General features: G+C 35.5%; 5 protein-coding genes, 1 non-coding gene and 1 pseudogene across 6 annotated transcripts; 4 read left to right on the forward strand and 3 right to left on the reverse strand.

Moving 5' to 3' along the window:
* Positions 1–920: 920 nt before the first annotated feature.
* LOC114739251 (uncharacterized) lies at positions 921–3762 on the forward strand. Its single transcript, XM_028927297.1, has 7 exons — positions 921–1106; positions 1210–1446; positions 1639–1699; positions 1977–2152; positions 2781–2841; positions 2994–3042; positions 3310–3762. The coding sequence occupies exons 2-6, from the start codon at positions 1321–1323 to the stop codon at positions 3008–3010; spliced, it is 441 nt and encodes a 146-aa protein (XP_028783130.1). The 5' UTR covers positions 921–1106; positions 1210–1320; the 3' UTR covers positions 3011–3042; positions 3310–3762.
* Positions 3763–4883: 1121 nt separating this feature from the next.
* LOC114739254 (putative lipid-transfer protein DIR1) lies at positions 4884–5657 on the reverse strand. The gene is made up of 2 exons (XM_028927301.1): positions 5260–5657; positions 4884–5089 (listed from the first exon to the last, which is right to left on the reverse strand). The coding sequence occupies exons 1-2, from the start codon at positions 5603–5605 to the stop codon at positions 5073–5075; spliced, it is 363 nt and encodes a 120-aa protein (XP_028783134.1). The 5' UTR covers positions 5606–5657; the 3' UTR covers positions 4884–5072.
* Positions 5658–7477: 1820 nt separating this feature from the next.
* LOC114739255 (putative lipid-transfer protein DIR1) lies at positions 7478–8351 on the reverse strand. The gene is made up of 2 exons (XM_028927302.1): positions 7934–8351; positions 7478–7704 (listed from the first exon to the last, which is right to left on the reverse strand). The coding sequence occupies exons 1-2, from the start codon at positions 8277–8279 to the stop codon at positions 7688–7690; spliced, it is 363 nt and encodes a 120-aa protein (XP_028783135.1). The 5' UTR covers positions 8280–8351; the 3' UTR covers positions 7478–7687.
* A 1567-nt stretch (positions 8352–9918) lies between these two features.
* Positions 9919–9990, forward strand: TRNAP-AGG (transfer RNA proline (anticodon AGG)). Its single transcript has one exon. It is a non-coding gene; the product is annotated as a tRNA-Pro (tRNA).
* Positions 9991–10272: 282 nt separating this feature from the next.
* On the reverse strand, positions 10273–12910 carry LOC114739252 (rop guanine nucleotide exchange factor 7-like). Its single transcript, XM_028927299.1, has 7 exons — positions 12359–12910; positions 12148–12264; positions 11887–12041; positions 11647–11721; positions 11262–11558; positions 10827–11183; positions 10273–10714 (listed from the first exon to the last, which is right to left on the reverse strand). Exons 1-7 carry the CDS (start codon positions 12753–12755, stop codon positions 10373–10375), a joined length of 1740 nt encoding a protein of 579 aa, XP_028783132.1. The 5' UTR covers positions 12756–12910; the 3' UTR covers positions 10273–10372.
* A 4128-nt stretch (positions 12911–17038) lies between these two features.
* On the forward strand, positions 17039–18039 carry LOC114739253 (probable glutathione S-transferase). Its single transcript, XM_028927300.1, has 2 exons — positions 17039–17444; positions 17524–18039. The coding sequence occupies exons 1-2, from the start codon at positions 17124–17126 to the stop codon at positions 17857–17859; spliced, it is 657 nt and encodes a 218-aa protein (XP_028783133.1). The 5' UTR covers positions 17039–17123; the 3' UTR covers positions 17860–18039.
* Positions 18040–19801: 1762 nt separating this feature from the next.
* LOC114739256 (probable glutathione S-transferase) lies at positions 19802–21289 on the forward strand (annotated as a pseudogene).
* Positions 21290–21294: the final 5 nt, after the last annotated feature.

A 21294-nucleotide genomic window follows, 5' to 3' on the forward strand; every position in this document is an offset into this window, starting at 1 on the left:
AAATGTTTATGCCTGATTAGAGGTTAACAAATCAAAAGGGTATATAAGGAATTAAAATATTATCTCTCATCTCCCCTCCAAAAAACCCCACTTTTGGAGGGGAGGCTAGAAGGGAAGAGGAGGGGAGAAGAATCCCTCCCCTCTTAAAAAACATCTTAAACCAAACGAGGGAAGGGGAGGGGCTTCCCTCCCCTCCTAAAAAATTACACCAGCCAAACAAGGGGAGGGGAGCAACTCCCCTCCCCTCCCCTCCAAAAATCCCGTACCAAACATAGCGGAAGGGGGGAAAAAAATCCAGTTTGCATTATCTTAAATTATTCCTTTTCATATTATTTTTATACTATTACTATATAAAATTCTAATTCATTACGTTTAAATCAATCATTCAACCATGTTAGTTTTAGCCCAAAAAAATACAACGATATTGTCTTAAATCATTATCTCTCTCCGTATATGAATGGAAAATATCTAATTTGCATTATTCTTTTTTTATATTATGTTACAATATTACCGAAAAATTCAAAACCGAGAATTCGAAGTTTAAGTCACATATATACTTATGATGAAATATTTATTCAGTAGAAATTTATAAATAAACTCAATTAATATAGGAATATATAAATATATATCGTTTGCAATAAGTTGTGAGTAATATGGACTATATAAAAATACATTAAAAATTGGGTAATAAAAAGACTAAATAAGAAATCCGTTCCCTTATCCAGTAGGCCCTGGTGGAAGTTAAAGGCTGGGGCTTGCTCGTGGGTCCCATTCGAAGGGCTCCCGGGACCCATGTGGCGCCAATCTGTTAAAGGTTCAAGAACGAGAGCAGCAACATGAAACTGAGGTGCAGAGCAAATTCGTTTCTCGTCGTCTCGGTGTCTTGCAGACGAGAGGACTCGTCGGCGAAGACGAAGAGGAGGACTTTTTCGAGGAGAAAATACCAGAAATTAATTATACTATTAATATTAATATTAATAATAAAATATAAAAATAAAAAATGCAAGCTTTTACCTTCGGGGGCCGTCTTTTCTGCCTTATAAATGGCTGTGCTGTGAACGACGGTTTCGTTGCAATTCAAGAATCAAGAGAACTTTCTCTCTCTCGTGAGTGACTCTTTCACGTGCCTCCCCCTTTTCTATTTCGTTTTCTTCTTCTACCTGTTGGTTTCCCATTGAAAATTTTTAATCGGGTTTTTCTCATTTGAAGACTTCCTCAGGCGGTGATTGATGTTTCTTTGTGGGATTGTCTGTTTATAAATCTCACTCTTGCTCAAAGGATTCAGTTAAGAGTTTGACTTGAGGGGCTTCACGAAAGAGAATGGGAGAGAAGCATCAATTGGGTTCGTCTTCTTCTTCACTCACTTCTGAACTCTTTGGGTCCAACGAGTCTCACCCGTCTTCATCCTCTGGGATTTTCGGCTCCATATTTTCTCCTTCCTCAAAGGTCTTGATTTCATTTCTTGAGCTTCTCCTCTATTTTTGGCTAATGGGCATTTATAGAAGATTGTTTATTAAATGATTGGATTTGGCTTGTCTCGGATGTTTTGTTTTGAATCTATAACTCAGTTCAAACATCATCAAATTCATTTCAAGTCTATTAGCTTCTCTGAGATTTTACATGGTTGTGTTGATTCAGATGTTAGGGGGAGAATCTCTGCGTTCTGAATTGAGGGGGAAAACTCCAAGCGGAACTCGTGGTAGGTTTACTCTGATTTAAGCTTTCTTCTTACGGATTTGTATATTGGGTGTTATTTGATCAAATCACATGGTAGTTCTTGATCATTTCTTTTTGCATCTGTTTTTCATAATCTTCAGTGCTTATATCCTCATCTTGTTTGACATTCCTATGGAGAGCTTTCTTCTATTTACGAGTGTGCGCTTTCTCATATTTTCATATATGAAGCAACAAGTTCTTGACCCTGTATCCAATATTTGGATTAATTTGTGAGCTTTCCTTATTATTTTCCTTTGCAGATGATATCTCCAGGATGCATGACAATGACACTCAGAGCAGAGCAAATAAGGATACGAGTTCCATCTATCAAGAGCAAAGAGTTCAGCCTTGCCCCCTTAGTTCTTCCATCTTTTACGGAGGCCAGGACGTGTACTATCACCCTCAAAGTACAGAAAATGCAGGATTAAACTCTTTGGCAAGTGTATTCTTTCATTTATTTCCTTTTCATATATTTCCTGAAATTATTTCAGAGAATGATGCATACTAGTTGCTCCCTTTAGAGAATTACAGCTACCATATATCGTGCCGAGGTAAAGCACCATTAATGGCTAGTGCGGAATACATACAATCTGGAACCATAAGGCGAGCACTTTTGGCACCTTTTCCGTGGTTCCAAGTGTTTTTTGAATTAGGCTGCAAAATGGGATCACATTTAGTGCCGTTATGTTAAGATGAACTTAAAAAACCAATCCAAAAATATAAAAGCAGCAGCAAGATAAAATAGGAAACCATAGACATACGTTCGATGGTTTCGAGTAATTAATTTGCTGGCTCTAAGGTTGTTTTTAAATTTCTATACTTTTTATTTTTCTTTTGGTTATTTGGTTAATTTTGTCAATGGCTTGGCTTGCAACGGCTACTGGCCTGCGTATTTCTTAAACGGGAGGATTATCATGTTAGTAAAACTGTAATAACCGTTTTAACTAGGCCCTGTATTGAGTTCAAGTCAAATCAAGGTATTGCAAATAAACAGCTACTCTTTGGGTTGATATATGCATTCGCTGCTATTTTATATCCCTAATATGGTTTATTATTTTTTACAGGACAAGAAGGATGTGGGGGAAGATGATTCAGGAATCGCTTCAAGAGGCAACTGGTGGAAAGGTATATGCTTATCTAATAGATATGTGGTTCTTCCTTTTAGACTCGATTGACTAGTCTAATTTTATCGCTCTCTCCCCCTACCTCTGGGTGTGCGCGCACGCGCGCGTCAAGCTTATCATTCTTCTGATTTCTTGTACCTTTCTGTCTTACAGGATCTCTCTATTATTAAGATCATACTTGCCAATTTATACGCTCATAAAGGTAAATTTGACTTTCTGAAATAAATTGGAATGGCACTCTGGATATTCTCATTTTTTAAATGCCTTATTGTTTACAAGATCACTGCTTTTCGTTTTTGGAAGTTTAAACATTTGGTCAAATTCAAAGGAAGCCTCAGGGAGATGACCGGAGTTTCTTGAGGGATAGGAGAGGATCTTATCCTTTTTCTTTAGAAATATGTTTCTGGTTATATTTTCTGTATTCATGGTCAGAATTTGATTAGTTATTTGCCAATTATATAACTTGCAGGTAAATAGGAAGATAGATGAGTTAGCAGTTTCTGTGTTTGCTGAAGGGAGAGAGTTACAGAGCAGGAAGAATTCAGCTGATGGCTGCTAGCTTTATATCCGAATGAGCAAGCCATACTGTGATGAAAAAATTCACATTACTTCTGCTTTACTGCTACCAACCTTGTACTCGTTCATGCTTATTGTAAAGCTTTTAAGGTTTCTGTATCCTGTGAACTCCATGTATCTTTGAAGTAAGAGTTACTCTCTGCTGATTTCCCATTACTTTGAAATTTGTAATTGAGATGTGATGATTATGAATATTTTAGGCCCTCTGTATATTTTCTTTAGTTGAAGAAGCCCTCTCTGCTGGTTTCCTCTTACTCTTTAATTCAGATGAATGAGCAAATGGCAGAGGTATTACCCAAATCCATTGTACATTTGTGTGGTTAAGAAGCTTAATGAACTCCCTGTTCTCTCTACCATTATCAAGCTTAGTAGATTTTTGTTCCTGCAAGCTGTATAATGTGTATTTCTTTCATAAATTTCCTGATGAAAATCTACACTACCGAAAGTCTCTCTGATTAACCATCTAGATATTTTGCTCAAGATCTTTATCCTTTCTTGATGGTTTGAACCCTCACTGCTAAACACTGATGGTTGTTGATGTTCCAGTGAAGGGATTATTGCTGCGTTTTCTGAAGGGAAAAAATAAACCAAGGCCATTATATTTCTTTTAATAATCAGCAGAATTCTGATCCTCTTGTTAATTAACTTTATACTGTATAGACAATTTTGAACCTAAACTATTAGACTAGTTAACTTTAGTTAAATGAAGCACATATTGAGCTCCAAAATAGTAATTTTTGTTGATTTCTTTATCCATTCTTGGTCTACTGACTAGTATATCAAAGGACATTAGGGTAACGAGATTTTTTTCCTTCTTTTTTTTGCCCCTTTATTTGGGGATTTAACTCTTGCGCTCACTAATTTTCAAAGACTAAAGCAGCTTTGAAAAAACTAATAAAATCACAGCTTTAGCCATGAAATTTATCTAAAACTGGTCCAATCAAATATTACAGAAAACAGTGGAAAACCATAGGTTGTAGTTCATGAAGTTTCTCTGTTCTGCAAAATACAAGAGACCGGAGACTGCCACGCAGCTGCACAAAGTTAAAATGACCATTCAGGAGGTGTGGCCCAGCAAGAATAGTTATTGATTGTCATCTGGAAAGCTGTCCAACAGTTTGTTAACGAACTTGTCCATTCAGTTTTCCTTATTCTAAGTTTTCAGAGTCTCCCGACATCCCCCAATCATAACATGACAGTATGAATCGTTTGATGTCAATCCTTATCCTTCCGTGGTGGGACACAGGCCTGAGTCGGTTGCTGTGTCTGCTTGTTAAAAAGAAGATCCTTTTATGCACTCCTTGACTATAGTGTTAGAGATTCTTGGTTCTCGACAAAGACATTACTTGCCACGTTTAGACTTAACAACCTAGTTACTGTAACTTAAATATTCCAATTTTCCTTTTGGGTATGATGATTAGCTTGTCTTCGAGTCAATTTATGGTAATCTAATCAAATCCTTTGGAGTAATTGAAAAAGGGAATCATTAGATTATATAACTCGAATCACATAATTTATAGAGGATGGACACAAATGAGCTGCCAGCTCTTATTGGATATAATTTACAAGACAATACGGCATAGTTATTGTCCAAGTAATTGCTCGCAGCTATTAATAGTGTCTCTAAGCCAGTCCTCGTTGTTCTTGTCTTGTCATTTAAGGCAGAGTGTAAGCTGCAAAAGTCAGAAACTTTATATCAGAAAACTGGAATTAGAGGCACATGGATGTTGAAATGTATGCACAGTATGAAAAAAGGTCAAATGAATAATAATACTTATATAGTGATTGTATAATTCCAAAGCATTCTGTTTCATCATAGTATACTGATCTCATAGATACTTACGTCCACACTTGTAACCAACGGGGCGATTCACAAAGTTGCAGCGCTTGGGAATGGTAAGGGCAATCTGAGGATTGACTCCAGAGCTTTTGGCAGTGTCAGAGAGCAGAACAGCGCAGAGGCAGCTAGGGTTCTTACCAAGTTTCTTGACCTGAGCACAGCAACTCTGAGGCACACTAGCGTTTTCATCTTGAGCTGCTGAACCACAAGGAGCAAGCTTGAGAGCCTCATTATCTGGTGTGGTCCCTCTACCACATTCCCCTGCACCCTCAACTCTCTCGATCAATCCAACACTTCCTAACACTACCAGAACCCCAAGAATGCATAGGAACTTCACAGCAGCCTCCATTTTTTTGAAATTTTTTTTAATATGGACTTCTTCTACTACCTCTTCACTATCTCTTGATGCAGGAATGTTTTGGCTGTGATGCGGTATTTATAGCCCAAATTCGACCTAAAAAGTGCTTGGTCTAGGGATCACCCACTAGGGATTAATGGAGGTTGCACTAAGACAAGTGATGGGTTTTCTTATTGTACCACTTCACTTTGTTAGTAAGACTATGGTTTTAAAGTATGAACGCAATGTTGTTTCTCTGTTTCCTGTCTAATCAAAGTAGGTGAAATCCTTCCCAAAGCATTTCTTTTGGACTTGAGCCTTCCAGGTGTTGCCATTACTCGCAGTATGCTAACAAAGAGAGCTTGTTTTCTTGCCACCTCACTTTCCAATTTCCATCAAGGTAGTTTCTTTTTGCAGATGAAATGAACAAATAAGAATTAATATGGGTTACATCTATCAAGAACAGAGATTTCAGCCTTGCCACTTTTGCTCTTATATTTATTGAGGAGGCCACGAGTCGGGACGCAATGTTTTTGATAAAAGGTGCATATAATTTTATCGTCAAAGTACTGGCATTTGAATTTATCTATTTTCTCGTGAGATATCTCTGGAAATTACTTAAAGGGAGGGGTTATACTAAAGAATTGTTAGTTTAACATTAACTGTTCATGAGTCCATGTTATGGAAGATACTCGTATCAAATTAACTTATATGGAAGTGCAGATATTGACAGGCGCAAATATCATCTCCCAGACAAAATCTTCAGCCTATGTATATGGAACTTGAAATTTCAAGCCATGTTTCATACAAAAGTTTTAACACATGCTACATATATATTTACTACTAATTAGTTATTTCTGATGCGATTTTTCATTTTTCTAGTGCACAAAAGTGAGGGCAAGATGAGTCGGGAATAGCTACATATATAAACAAATATTAGATTCCACTAGAATGTGTACTGAAATACTTGCGTATTTTTTTATTATAGTAATCAAAGGTCTCGAATTATGTTTAGCCTGTGTTTCGTACAGAGAGTATGATACATACTTCTTGAGTGTGAAGTAATGAACTACTGAATTTCAGTACTGTCAAATATCTGAAACATTGAAACAACACAATTCTGGGCTTTGACAAGTAATGATAAGCCTCTCTGGAAATATTTGATATATTCCTTAAACTTCGCTGAATTGCAGTTGTTCTTGAACCATCTTTTTACTGCATGATCTAAAAGAACAGGCATTGCCATGTGCTGTTAGAAGTTAGAAACACCCATCTTGAACAGTTGTGGTCCTGTCAGACCCCAAAAAAGAAAGGTGTGGTCCAGAGGGCAAAATTTCTAACAGTGTTAATGAACTTGTCCATTTAATTGTTCTTATCCTTGATTACTTCTTGATCAGAATGTCTGTACTTAAACATTAATTATGGGACAGAGAGAGACATCTTGCAGTTGTTGTGTCTGGTCGTTAAAGATGATCCATTCTTTCCTTTCTTATGTGTAGTGCTAAATGCAGTTTCATGACAAAGATGTTAGTTCCACTTTTAGGCTTTAGTTTCTTTCCATCACATCTGAGTCACAATGCCATTAAGAACTGTCAGTGTCTCCTTCCAAAGAGAAAGTTCTTTATAGAATTCTAGTTATTGACGTTTGTTGCTTGAGACAGTTTGTGCGATCTCAACCAATTACCCGTTTAGGTTTGTCGGTCTTTGTTTGGGCCAAAGCATTATATTCATGTTGAGATCAGAGAAGAAATATTAAAGTTGTATGCCTCTGTGTAATCTGGTCTCAAGTAATTAGCTCAATTGGAATTCGAAATTTCGAGCATTAGACAGTTTCTTGGGATCATTTAAGGTAAAAAGTAGATCTTTTTTCTTCTCTCCCCCCCCCCCCTGGGTTTTGAAACACAGAAGGGATTAATTGAAGACTATTGCAGAGACATTTAAAACTGGAATGTCATGTATTATAAAGGATGGACAATGAAGAGCTGCTAGCTCTTATTAAAGTTACAGGAGAATACAACACAATTATTTTCACAATTATTGCCAACAGCTATTGTCTTCCTTAAGCCTTGTCCTCCTTTATCTCAGCTTCCTCTATCAAGGAAGAGTGTAAGCTGCAAAAATCAGCAATTTTATGTTAAAAATGAACTGATAAAATAAACCGATACTGGCCAAATAGCTATCTATCTAGTGATAGGTATAAATCAAGTTGAATTTTGGACCTGACTAAAGTTTAGTCACACTTGATACATAAACATATATGTTAGGATAGCAAAGAAAAGAAAGAATAAATGCATATTTTGGTAGTTTTCAACGTGAAACCAAACATATCATAATACTTACGTCCACACTTGTAGCCAACAGGGCGATTAGCCAAGTTGCAGCGCTTGGGGATGGTGATGGCGATCTCCGGCTTAACTCCAGCGCTTTTGGCGGTGTTGGAGAGCAGAACAGCACAGAGGCAATTAGGGTTCTGCCCAAATTTCTTGATCTGAGCACAGCAACTCCGGGGGACACTGGCACTTGCATCTTGAGATGCTGCAGCACAAGGAGCAAGCTTGAGAGCCTCATTATCTGGTGTGGTAGAGCTCCCACATTCCCCTGCACCCTCAACCCTCTCAAAACCCCCAGTGCTCACAAACACCACTAGCATCCCAAGAATGCACAGGAATTTCACAGGAGCCTCCATTTCTGGGTTTTCTGAAAATGATTCTCTTCCCTCAAGTGAACTTACTGTGAGTTGAAGAGTGCTTTGGCTGTGAAGGGATTTTTATAATCTAATTGGAATTAGAAAGTGGCTGGTCTAATCTCCTCCTGGAATTAATGGAGGTTGCATTATTGCAAATGATATATTTTCTTATTGCTCCACTATACTTTGTCATTATCTAAGTATGAACACAATGATGCTTCTTCGCTTCCCTCCCCCCCCCCCGGGGCCCCAATTAGCAAGTGTCTAATAAATATATTTCACACGGTAGATATAATTTTACAGTAACAAAAATACTTATATACCTATTTGAATTTTTTAATATACTTTTTCTTTCTTGAAGAGAATAGCTAAATCTAATGAAGATTAAAGGTGAATCCAAGGATCTATTTATCATTTATTCTGCACTCTCTCATCAATAATTGAACCATGTTTAGGTATTTTAGCCTTTTGTTTTATTTTTTTAATCTAAAAGTTGCTAAATTCTGAAATTAAAGGCGAAGATATAGCCTAATTTGGGGTATATACTGAATTTGACTTTTAGACTTATAACTATTGGGTTTCATTATGTTATATGAGAATTACTCGAAACATAAAAGAAATAAGTGCACAAGACATTATTACCCACCATGTGCTGACAAAAAGAGCATATTATGTTGCTGCCTCAATCTCAATTATTTAATTTGAAACATAAATGAAAGGGTGCAAACTTTTATTAGATTAAAATTTTCAATAAACTATGTTAATATGGAGGTCGCTTTTCGTTTTAAGAAATCAGACCATTTTAAAGAGGGAGAATATATAGATCCTCTGCTAGAAACAGTGATATTTATTCCCCAGCATTTTGGTTCATAAGAGGAATTGATGATTTTAGGCATTTGTTTGAGAAAATGCTCAAGTAAATTATAAAGGGAGGGTTGGCTTCACATTATCAACAAATTGAAGCATTTTATTTGGGAATTAGTTATCCAAATAGGTCGTCAGTTTATGAAAATGTATGATCTCCGAAAGTGTGGGAAGGAGGGTTACATTACTTATGACAAATAACATTTTAATCAAAGTTGTTATTTTTTCTGCCCTTAACATAGAATCTAATTTAAAAATTGATATTGGTTATATACTTATATATATATATATATATTAAGACATTTTTTATTAATTTTTTTCAAATTAATCTTATTAATATTTCCTTAACAATAATCAAGTGAAAAACAGATGGAGAAATTAAAAAAGATGATTAGGGTGTTTTAAAAAAAATACATTATATTAATTAATTTAACCACCTTCTTCAATCTAATCAAATTAATTAATTAGGTGTTACATTTTGGTGAAATATTATAATAGGTACAAATTAAGCTAATTTTGACATCCAAGAGAATGTATGTGATTTTTCCGGTTGCTGTTTTCTAGAGAAATGGTGGTGGTTGGCTTCACACACAGAGAGAGGAGGGTTTATGGTGAGGGTAAGGTGGGGAATTTGCTAAGGATCAGAGAGGATTGAGTGGATTAGCTCAAGATAATATTTTAAGTGAATTGGTCTGCCGAAAGTTTAATTATTGAACTCTTAAAACAGTAAATTACATAAATAGACTGATTAAGATGAAAAGGGTCCCCCACACCAGGGCATTTGGTCTAGTGGTATGATTCTCGCTTAGGGTGCGAGAGGTCCCGAGTTCAATTCTCGGAATGCCCCCACTGTCTTTTTCTCCCTTTCATGTGTACAGCAATCCCAACCGTTTCCCTGGAAATTTGAACATTTAATTAAGATGGCCAGATACTACTCGCTGCCCATGTCATTCCTTAGCTTCCCTTGTCTGTATCCGTAGAAATTCGTAGTTTTTTTTTTTGGCCGAAGAAAAACATTCAAAGTTCAAAGCAAAAAGAAAAGAAAGAATAAAAGCCAGTTAGAATCGTCTTCGTCGTGAAATTTTAATACTCTACAAACTACATATCTAAGCTAATGCCAATATTTTGAAATCAGGCTCCAAGTAGTTTCTTCATATATTCTTTTTCATCTACAACAAATTCATCCAAAGACAGTTTGCTATCCCTGGTCCAGTATCTTGAGGGGATGATCAAATTGAGTTCCGATGACTTTGCCCTTTGGTATCAATGGTAAAAAAATCTGTCAAAACTCTCTTGGCTCCTCCCCCTCGTTGGGAAACGATATTGTTCCTGGTCGTGCTATTGATGATTGGAGTTTTTTCTTCCTTGGAAGGTTTCATCGTTCTTGGAGGAGTTAATGTTGGTGTGAGACACATCCTAGATGGAGTGCTTGGCATAGGCACTGGAAAACGATCCCCTGAATGTTTTGTCAAGTCGTCCACATAGAGTACATCATCGATACGTGCTACTATATTGAATGCCAAACTCTCCAGTACCCTTGAATAGCTCTCTAGAATCGCCTTCCCAACATCCTAACAATAGAACAGGTCCAAACAGTTAGCTTGTGTTATAAGTTAATTCATGGCTATACTCATTGATCATCAAGATCATCCAATGGAACAAAGGAAATGAGAGAATGCTAACCTTGTTGTCTTGAATTTTGCTAATGTCTAGGTTTGATTGGGGGAGACCAGGGAATCGTTGTCTTAAGGATATAATAATGCTTTCTGCTCTCTCAGCGAACAATTCCCATTTGTCTCCATCAACCATCAGATCTTTGACCATTTCCCATGATGTTTTTGAGCTGTATCTGGCTGTGCCGTTCACAGGTTTCGAATTAGCCCTTCTACGCCAAATGTTAATGGAAGCTTCTACTCGATTAGCAATATCCATGGCTTGATGTTCAGAGGATACATCAAGGCAGTCTACTACACTCTCAGGGGCAAACTGATCTGACGCTATGTACCCATAAATAAGATCGCCCAAGCCAGCTCGTGCCGTCTGAAACAATGTTGGGTCAGCAATTTGATCACCTACATCTTCTAATATCATATAAAACCATGATGTATGAGTACATACCTTTGGAAGAGATTCTAGGTACGACTCTGGAATGTCCATTTCAGCTAAAGTAATAGTGTTGATGGCTATGGCAGCCTTTAGTATTTGGTTGGTGCAATCTCGTTTATGCTGTAATTGCCTTCTTACACGTTCACGAAGACCAGAAGGAGGGACTCGAGGAACAGGAAGCCACCATTTTTCCTCATGATGCTTAAGTCTTCTTCCTAGAGCAGAAGATGAATCTTCATTATCTGAGGCAGAAACAACCCCCTGATCCACGTACCAGAACTCTGTATCCACAAAACTGTCCAATATATCCTGCAAAAACACCTTCATTAAATGAAAAATGGCTTATTCGTATACAAATCTGTACAGTGAAAAATGAATGTTAGCGAAATATGCTCACAAGAAGCATGTTATCTAGTTTGCGTAAAGCTGGAAGGTTGACATAAAGATCCGACCGAGGTCTGCTACCCATGACCTGTTTCATCAACGAGTAAAACAGAAAACATTGTCAGTTCTTACCATGGTTGTGGATGAATCAATGGATATAAATGCTGTTGGGCCGGATCTGAAGTCCGATTGATTTCAAAAGTTAGGCCCAGGCCCAACTGGAATTCAAAAACCATTGTTTACGAAGCTTTACCTCCACCTTACTTCCATCTGCAGAAGTCTGCCAAATAGGAGCCAATTCAACGATATGATCACTGACACTAAGAAACCACTCCATCTCCCTTCTCCACATGGCTTTCTTCTTCTGAGGTAGAGGCTCTAGTCTCAGAATTTGCCCGAACAGTGTGGCTGCAAACTCAAAAATGATATGAGAAACAAGTAATAATCCCAACAGAGCATCTTCTGATATGTCATTTCAGAAGTGACTAAAGACAATCCTATTAATGACCATTACCACATAGATTGGTTATGGCATTTGATATAGCCAACGCTGTAGTAACCCCGTTTCCGCAGCCAGACATGTCTTCGCCAAGTAACAGTTTTGCAAACCTTTCCTTCATCATCTCTATCTCTAACAATCACAATCAGAACCAAATCATCAGAAAAGGCATGTACGTTGTAGAAGTAGTAAGATTGAGAATGACTACACGAGAAATGAAATGTACCGGATATCTCAGAGTCCTGTTTGTTAATGTGGAAACGCTTTTGATCGCCATGAACAATTGAACGAGAAAGGGTGAGCTCTGGAGCAGGATTTTTCTGATGAACCGGCTTTTTCACTGAAGGCGGCGACGAAGATGACGTCGACTCCTCCGAACTACTCCGACTCTGTTCTTCATTTCCCGTCGAGGAGAATATATCGGAGCTAGAACTGCTCTCGCGACTATTATCCTGGCTCGTATTGGCAGAAGTTTCAATCTTACCTCTATTTCTTGTGTCCTTTTCTTCTTCCACGGCAGCTTCTATCCTCTGAATGAAGCTCCCCATTTTTGAAGCTTTACCTTCCTCTTCATCTTCATGCTCAGGTGAGGAAGCACAGAAAGCACAATCCTTAACGGGCATATCGTGATCGTTATACTGAATGCTCTTCAAGCAAAAACCTCCAGAGACTTTGGAGACCCAGAAACCCAAATTGGAGAATGGGTTTTGATTGGCGTTGGTGGATGTTCGGAGCCTTGATAAGGGGACACAATGCTTGAGATGATATTGGCGTTGGATTAAAGTACTGTCCATAATTAATGAGCTCAGAGAGAGCGACTTGATTGAGCACTTCTGGTGTGGGGCTCTCCCTCTCTCTGGTTTCTTGGCTTATATATCAAGCTTAAAGTTAATCATACCACTAAAGTTGACACCGTTAATCCTAATCCCAAGTATAACAATAATGATTTCTTCGTTTTATATATGTATGGTATTTATTAGTATGACTCTGTAATAAGATTTTGCCTTTTGGTTTCATCTTTTGAAAAGGAGATGGCTAATCAATTAAGCTTCAAACGTAAACGAGGTTTGTTAGTGATCTCTGTTGAAGACTTGAGAGGATAGCAATATACCTCATCCTTACGTAATGAAGAGGAATAAAATTTTAAAAAAAAATCATTTGAAGAAAAGGAAGGAGTTATGATTGGTATATATTACCTCCTGTCCTTAATATAAGAACTAGTTGACTAATTTGAATAAATTAAAAAAACCGGTTAAGTTAGTTATTTATAATAAATAGGTATTGTATTTCCTAAAATATCTTTGCTAATCAAATATATTAGTTAGAATTACCATTATTGCAAGGATTGTCTTAAAAAAATAAATAAATATGAGACAAAGTATATTAAAATTTTATATTTAAGATCAAAATAAAAGTTAAACAAGCTTTTATATTAAGGATCGAAGATAGTATAAATTTTAAGCTTGGTGATTAATGTAAGTGAGGGAACTTATGGGTGAAATATTCAAAATGCAGTACAAAGAATGAATCTTACAAGGTTGCTTTTGAAGTGGAAAAGCATATAACAAATAATATTAAATAAGAAGGATGGTTTTGAAATGGATTGGCTCTTAGCAGCCAGACTTTGATGCTACAAAGTCTCTCTCTCTCTAAAATGTGGAATCTTTATGACTATATATATATATATATATATATATATATATATATATCCCTATTTTCAAAAAGTGTTTATTAAGATAATCCCCAAGAAAATATGCTTAAGAGTTAAGACCCTAACTGAGGAATTTTACGTATCAAACAGTTGCGGGATGCTTTCAAATTTTCGAATATGTTTGACTGGCCCATATGAAAGAGGGATGGTGAGAAAAAGCGAACCAAAAACAAATCTTGTATGCTATGTATTCTGTCGTAATTGTTCGACCATTTTTTATAATTATATCTTGATTTCGTTCGTTTTAGTCGTAATTAAAAAATTGTCTATATACTACCTCCGGTCGTAATTATAATATCCTATTTGTAGTCTATAAACCAGATCTTATAATTAGAATCAAAGATAGTGTGCCTGTTTTGAAGAGCGGTAGAAATCTCCTATAAGCACGTTTCACATAAGTCGAGACAAAACTCTTCTCACATACTTGCCTCGTATTTCGTAAATCACTATTAAAAAACTACTTATAAACTGTTTTAAACAGGCCTGATATTATCAAACATGCTTTTACTCTTGGTTGGAACTTAACCTATATAATTGATAAATAATGCCTGAAAAGGGGTTGTCTTTTTTTTTATGCCGTTGCCGTTGGGGCATAAAGTGGCCAATATCCCGCCGTCGCCGGAATTGCATATTTTAAAAAGAAAGTAAAAGATAATATACGATAAAATATATTCGTGAAATTAAAATGAAAAGGAAAAAAAAAAACTTAGAAATCATTGTGGAAGAGACCATTGGTTTAAGATGAACTAGTCTTAGTTTGGGTCACACTTTAAGTTGAAAACTTGTCACAATTGATTTGTGACTGATGGAAAATGCGAATAAAGTTTTGTCTGGATTTGAAAAAAAAGGAAGGTAAAGCCCTCAGGATTCTCGTGCTGCCATTAAAGGCAAAGACAGACGTTGGTATGTTACTTTCTTTCTTTATTCCGTTTCAAGGGTTAGCTTTCTTGTTTTGTTTTTACCAGATTTTGAAATTTCAAATTAGCCCCATGTTCAGCTTTTGAAGCTGCATAGTGTATAACACATGAACTTGTAGCATTGGGTTCTATTAAATGTGAAACAATTTTGAAATTTGAATGTCACAGAGATGTGGATTGGAGCTGTCACAAATTTTCATGCAATCTTGCACCTTTTCATTTAACCAGATTTTCTCCCTTTTCTACTACTTTTCGAGTGTTTTTAACTATATTATCTCGAGTCTTTAATATGAGATTTAATTAACTAATTTGAACATATTAAAAAAATTAATTTAATTATTTATAATAAATAGGTGTTATCTTTTCTAAAATATCCTTGCTAATCAAATGTATTGATTAGAATTACTATTATTATAAGGACTGCCTTAAAAAAATAGATAAATATAAAAGACAAAGTAGATTAGGGTCTTATATTTAGTATCAAAATAAAAGTTAAAAAGGCTCTTATATTAAAGACCAAAAGTAGTATTAATTATGATAATATATTGGGAGCAAAAGTTCACGCCAGAGCGACACACAAAATATATGCTACCCAAAAATGATATAATTACTAAATTATATTATTAAACAATCTCATGGTTTTGTTATATTCGATTATTTTTATAAACTAAATTAAAATCATATTTTTCACTGTCTAAACATTGAATTGCTTTTGTTTTTATACTCATACACCTGCTTTACATTGCCTTTGTTATTACTTACTACCTCCGGTTCTTAATACAATACCCTATTTGATTTTTAATTTAGTCTTAAATATAAGACCCCAATCCACTTTGTCTCTCATATTTATATATTTTTTTCCAAAGTAACCCTTCTAACAATGATAGTTCTAGTCAATACACTTGATTAGCAAGAATATTTTAGGAAAGACAACACCTATTTAGGACAAATAACTAACTCAACTTACTTTTTTAATCTCTTTAAATTAATCAATTGACTCTTATAAATAGGATCGGAGGTAGTATCTAAAACTACTCTATTTTATACCAACATTAAAAAAGAAAACGAAACACTCCGTTAAAGAGAAGAATGGGCTAAATGTCTATGTTTTATGGGGTAAGGATGAACAACGTAATACTACAATTCAACTTTAGCTAGACCCAGAATGGCCCAAGCCCATATGCTTTAATCTACCCATCGACGTTTTGGATACTGGATCCACATTTAGAATGCTCAGCCCTTGTACCAAAAAAGTAAACAAAAGAATGCTTAGCCTTGATTCTTCTCCATGTAAAATGATGAAGCTGATAATGATAATGACACCCACAAAAGTAACCCAGTCGAATAAATATTTTATCTATACTCCATAATATTATACTACTTCCATACCTTAATATAAGAGCTAGTTTGTTTTAAATTTGATTCTAAATATAAAATATTGATTCACTTTATCTCCCATATCTATCCATCTTTTTTAAAATAATTCTTGTAATAGTTACATATGTTAAAGATTTAATTGAATGATACTTTTAGCTAATGTATGATTTGTAAAGATATTTTAAGATAGACAACACTTAATTATTATAAATAATTAACTTAACAAATTTTTTTTAATCTACTTGAATTAGTCAACTACTTCTTATGTACTACCTCCGGTCCTAATTATAAGACCCAGTTGACTTATTTGAGGAGATTAAAGAAATAAGTTAAATTAGTTATTTGTAATAAATAAGTGTTGTTATTTCTAAAATATCCTTGCTAATTAAGTGTATTGGCTAAAACTATCATTATTAAAAGGACTATTTTGGAAAAAATGTATAAACATGATAGACAAAATGGATTGGAGTCTTATAATTAAGACCGAACAAAAAATCAAACAGGATTTTATATTAAGGAACGGAGGTAGTAATATATTTAAATTTTGTTGCTGGTGTGGACGTTATTAATGGATAATTTGTTTGAGTCCTGAACTAAAGTGAGTCCTCCAAAACCAAACCAAACTATTATCAAAAAAATATTATTCTTTTTTGTTTGAATCTGACATTAAACACGGGAGTGAATGCGAGGCAGAAGATAAAATCCGTCCTCTAATCTAATTTCTTCCCCCTCCCCCGGGGGGGGGGGAAGGGAAGGGTCCACGCTTAATAATAATATATTGCGGCGATGAGGACGGCTAAGACCCTAAACGCAGAAAAAATGAAGATGATGAGGTCATATTGTATAACACGAAGATTTCAGGAAGCTCCCTACCTACCTACCTACCTACTCCAAGGAACCAATCCGCCATCGTTGACCAGATGATTTCTAAGTTAAACACTATAACCCTAACTGCAACTACACAGCTTATCGCATTCAGATAGACGATGGCTGCAAAAGAAGAACAAGTGAAGTTTTTGGGGAAATGGCCCAGCCCCTTCAGCAACAGAGTGGAGCTGGCTCTCAAGTTGAAAGGAATCAAATACGATTACTCTGAAGAAGATCTCTCCAACAAAAGCCAAGAGCTTCTTACGTCCAATCCCGTTCACAAGAAGGTCCCTGTCCTCATCCACAACGGAAGACCCATTTCTGAGTCTCTCGTCATCGTTGAGTACATCGATGAGACCTGGAAATCCAATCCCTTCCTCCCTCCAAACCCTTATCACAGAGCCTCTGCTCGATTCTGGTCTAAGCTTGTTGATGAAAAGGTTCGTTTTTTTTCTCTCTGATATATTCGATATTCTGTGATTTGAAACTGAGCATTTGAAGAAATTGATGTTTTCACAGTGCTTGCCTCCGTTATGGGATGCGTTCTGGTGCGATGAGAAGGGGCGTGAGAAGGCTGTGGAAGAAGCCATGGAAGCACTGAAGATACTGGAGAATGAAATCGGCGACAAGAGATTCTTCGGAGGAGACGACGTTGGACTCGTAGATATTTCTGCCAATTTCGTGGGTTACTGGGTTGACATATTGCAAGAAATCGCAGGCTTACAATTGCTCACTTCTGAGAAATTCCCGAAGCTGTACAAATGGAGTCAAGAATTCTCCACTCATCCTATAGTAAAGCAAGCTCTGCCTCCCAGAGATAAACTCTTTGCATTCTTCAAATCTCGCACTGGCTAGAGTTTGAGTTCATGATTTGCGTCTTCTGAATTTTTCTGGAAGACTATTATCTAGTTATAATAAAGGAGAAGTTGTTCTGTTTTTTCATGTTTGGCTCTGTTGTTCCAATGGTTAAACCATAAAATGTGAAAGCTATTCCGGTTTAATTTTTCTGCTCTTAGCTTGATTTCTCAGCTCAAATCATATGGAGCTTATGATTTTTCTTCTGATCTTTTCTGGTTTAATACCTGCTGGTCGTCGATGAAACAAACACTAATCTTACTGATGGAACACAAGACGAAATGAAGCATTAATTATGTAATTGGGAAAAAAAAATGGAGCATTCTGAATTAAGTGGAAGGTACTAAGTGGAGAGTTTAAGCACTGCAGATAACGAAAACAGAGTTACTCTATTTTGGGTCCAACGATGGCTATCTAAATTTTTTGGGTTAATGCAAACTTTTTTTTTTTTTTTAATGATCGGTTAGTGCAAACTTTAGTGCCTAAAGTTTGTTTTTATTTTGTTTTTAGTCCTTTAAATTTTCAAATTATAGGTTTTGTCTTTTAAGTTTTTTTTTAATTTAAAATATTGATTCATGTAATCTAGTAAAAATTTAGATAATTTTATCCGGACTAAAACTTATAATTTGAAACTTGAGAGACTATAACGAAAATTAGAGCAAATTTAAGAGACTAAAAATTATATTAACCCCTAATTTTTTTTAAAAAAAAGATGTACTTTAGCTGAAGATAGGAAAAACAAATGTAATTTATTCTAATTTTAACGACATGCTTCGTAGAGCTTAATACCAAAATTCAGAGATTAAGAATATTTATTACATTTCAAAAGATTAATATATGAGATAAAATTAAGACACTGTACAATAATTTTACTACTAACCCGGAACAATTTTCAAAAACAAAAAACATTATCATCACAATTTGTAAAATTTAATTTAGCGTTCAGAAGTAAGTTATCTTTACTAATTGAATTTGAATTAAGGGGCGTAAGAGATCCAATGCCCTCTAAGTCTTGAATTTAATTCCTGTGATTGAAAAGAGCGGCACTATCTCGGCTCAAATAAAAATCCAATACGTGTGCTTCCTAAATTTAAGGTCAGACATTTTGAATATCATAATCTTGTAATTAAGCCGGCCGGATAGGTTGTCCATGGAAAAAACAATAAAGAAACCATTTTCTAGGTAATGTATCCGACGTTTGACGACGTTATCTTATCGCCAATAGGGACTGTCCCTTGTTTTAAGTGCTCAGTTAAAATTGACATTTCACCAACATGCGAAAAAATAATTTATTCTTGCGCGATTTGTCGTTTTTGAAAACAATGAAGAAGAAGGAGAACTGCATTAAAAAAAAGTACTTGAAAATCGTCTCCTCTAACTTCTCTTTGGACAGCAATTCACTTTTTCTCTCGTATTTATCTATTTTTTATCTAATAATTTCTATCATGATTACACATGTTAAAAGATTTTTATCAAAAGATTATTTCAGTACACATGATCAATAAAAATATTTTAGGTACGATAACACTAACTAATTTTCTAAGTATCCATAAATAGGGCATCTAACTCTTATATTAAGAACTGAATATAGCATATTATATAAAAAATATCTCTAAGCTGTTAATAAATATAATATCAGCCATTCAATTTCATTGAATTTAATGTCTTCTTTAAAGTCAAAATTGCTAGCATTTCTTGAAAATCAATGTTTTAAATCAATTTCATGGTTTGATTCAACAGCACTTCATTCCAATGAGTGATGTGAGCGTAACAATGGACTAGATCAGTATTTATAATTTTCAACACCAAACAGGCTAATATATGATCTCTTACATCACTCCTGTATATATACTACACAAAACGTACACACACAATTCTTCATTATATATTACTTTTACGCCTATCTTCCTTGACCAACCCATAATTTAACTACGAATTGCTACCAGCAGGTTTGGCTCTATAAAAACAGAGTTTGTGAGCCGAGACAGATGCATCATTGAAGATTAGTTCAGAAGCTAAGGAAGATGGCAGCAGAATATGGAGAAGTGAAGTTTTTTGGGTCAGGAGGAAGCCCTTACGCTCGCAGGGTTCAGATAGCTTTGAAGCTGAAAGGAGTTCAGTACCAACACTTTGAAGAAGACATCAGGAAAAAAAGTGAACTTCTTCTCAGGTACAATCCCATCCACAAGAAGGTGCCAGTGCTTGTTCATAATGACAAGCCATAGCTGAGTCGCTTGTCATACTTGAATACATGGATGAGACCTGGAAAACTTACCCCATCCTCCCTCTCGACCCTTATCAAAGAGCCCTCGCTCGCTTCTGGTCAAGGTTCATCGATGATCAGGTCTCTTCTTTCCCTCCTCTTAATCTCTTTTTCTTTAATTTCCTCTACCCAATTATTGCTTGTGCTGTAAGATGTCAAGTATGAATGAATTTGAGTTGATGTAGATAGAAATCTGTTCCATACTTCAATCATATTTGTTATTTATTAATTAAATATCCCAAGTGTTGATAGCTATTAGTTAGCTTTGGCTCAAGTCAGGTTAGAGTTTACTTGGTCACATTTAGTAATTATTAAGAGCTTTGATAGGAGGTTATTAATAGGCACTAGACTGAGTGGAGAGCAACATATCAAAAAATCTAATTCTATTATGAGGTACTTGCTTCGAGGGGATTCAGTTTCGGTATTCGTCATTTTGATGAGCATTTTAAGCTTATCAGATCTGGATCATTACATCTCATTTGAATAATCCGATTTATTTCTTTTTATTTTTATTTGTTCAAAATAATTATTTTAATGTGTATATAATTTAAAATAAAGATAATCTCTTAATGATCAATTTTTAAAAAATAGTTTTTTATTTAAAAATAATTAATTAAATATTTTAAATCTAGACCGTTTAAATCAGATGTAGACAATTTAAAACTGATGAGCTTAGGGTGCTCATCATCTATGGGACAGTAGACTGAGTGAAAGTAACAAATTAAAAAAATCTAATTCACTCCCTTATTGAGAGTTGGCGACCATTTTATAGCCACCATCCTGATATTGTTTTCTTTTGACCGTGTTCTTTAGATACCTTCCTTCTAGTTTGGATCATGATGTATTCTATACTGTAGGATTTCATATATATTCATTTTGTAGTTGCTTTCATATGGTTTGTCTTGCAAAATGAGATATATAGGTTTATATATACACACACACACACACATATATATCCATATGTGAAAAGCCATGGATAGAAAATTGAACTGTGATAAGATGGTGTTTTGTTTTGGGAGGACAGTTGCTGCCTGCAATACAGGGCAGCCATGGACGGCGGAGGAGGAAAGGAAAGGGAAAAGGGCGATTGAAGAAGCGAGTGAAGGACTGGGATATCTGGAGAAGGAGCTGAGAGGCAAGTTCTTCGGAGGAGAGACTATAGGAATTGTGGA

Source organism: Neltuma alba, unplaced genomic scaffold (assembly GCF_004799145.2).
Source record: "Neltuma alba isolate B1F8T4 unplaced genomic scaffold, ASM479914v2 tig00013826_pilon, whole genome shotgun sequence".
NCBI classification, from domain to species: Eukaryota; Viridiplantae; Streptophyta; class Magnoliopsida; order Fabales; family Fabaceae; genus Neltuma; species Neltuma alba.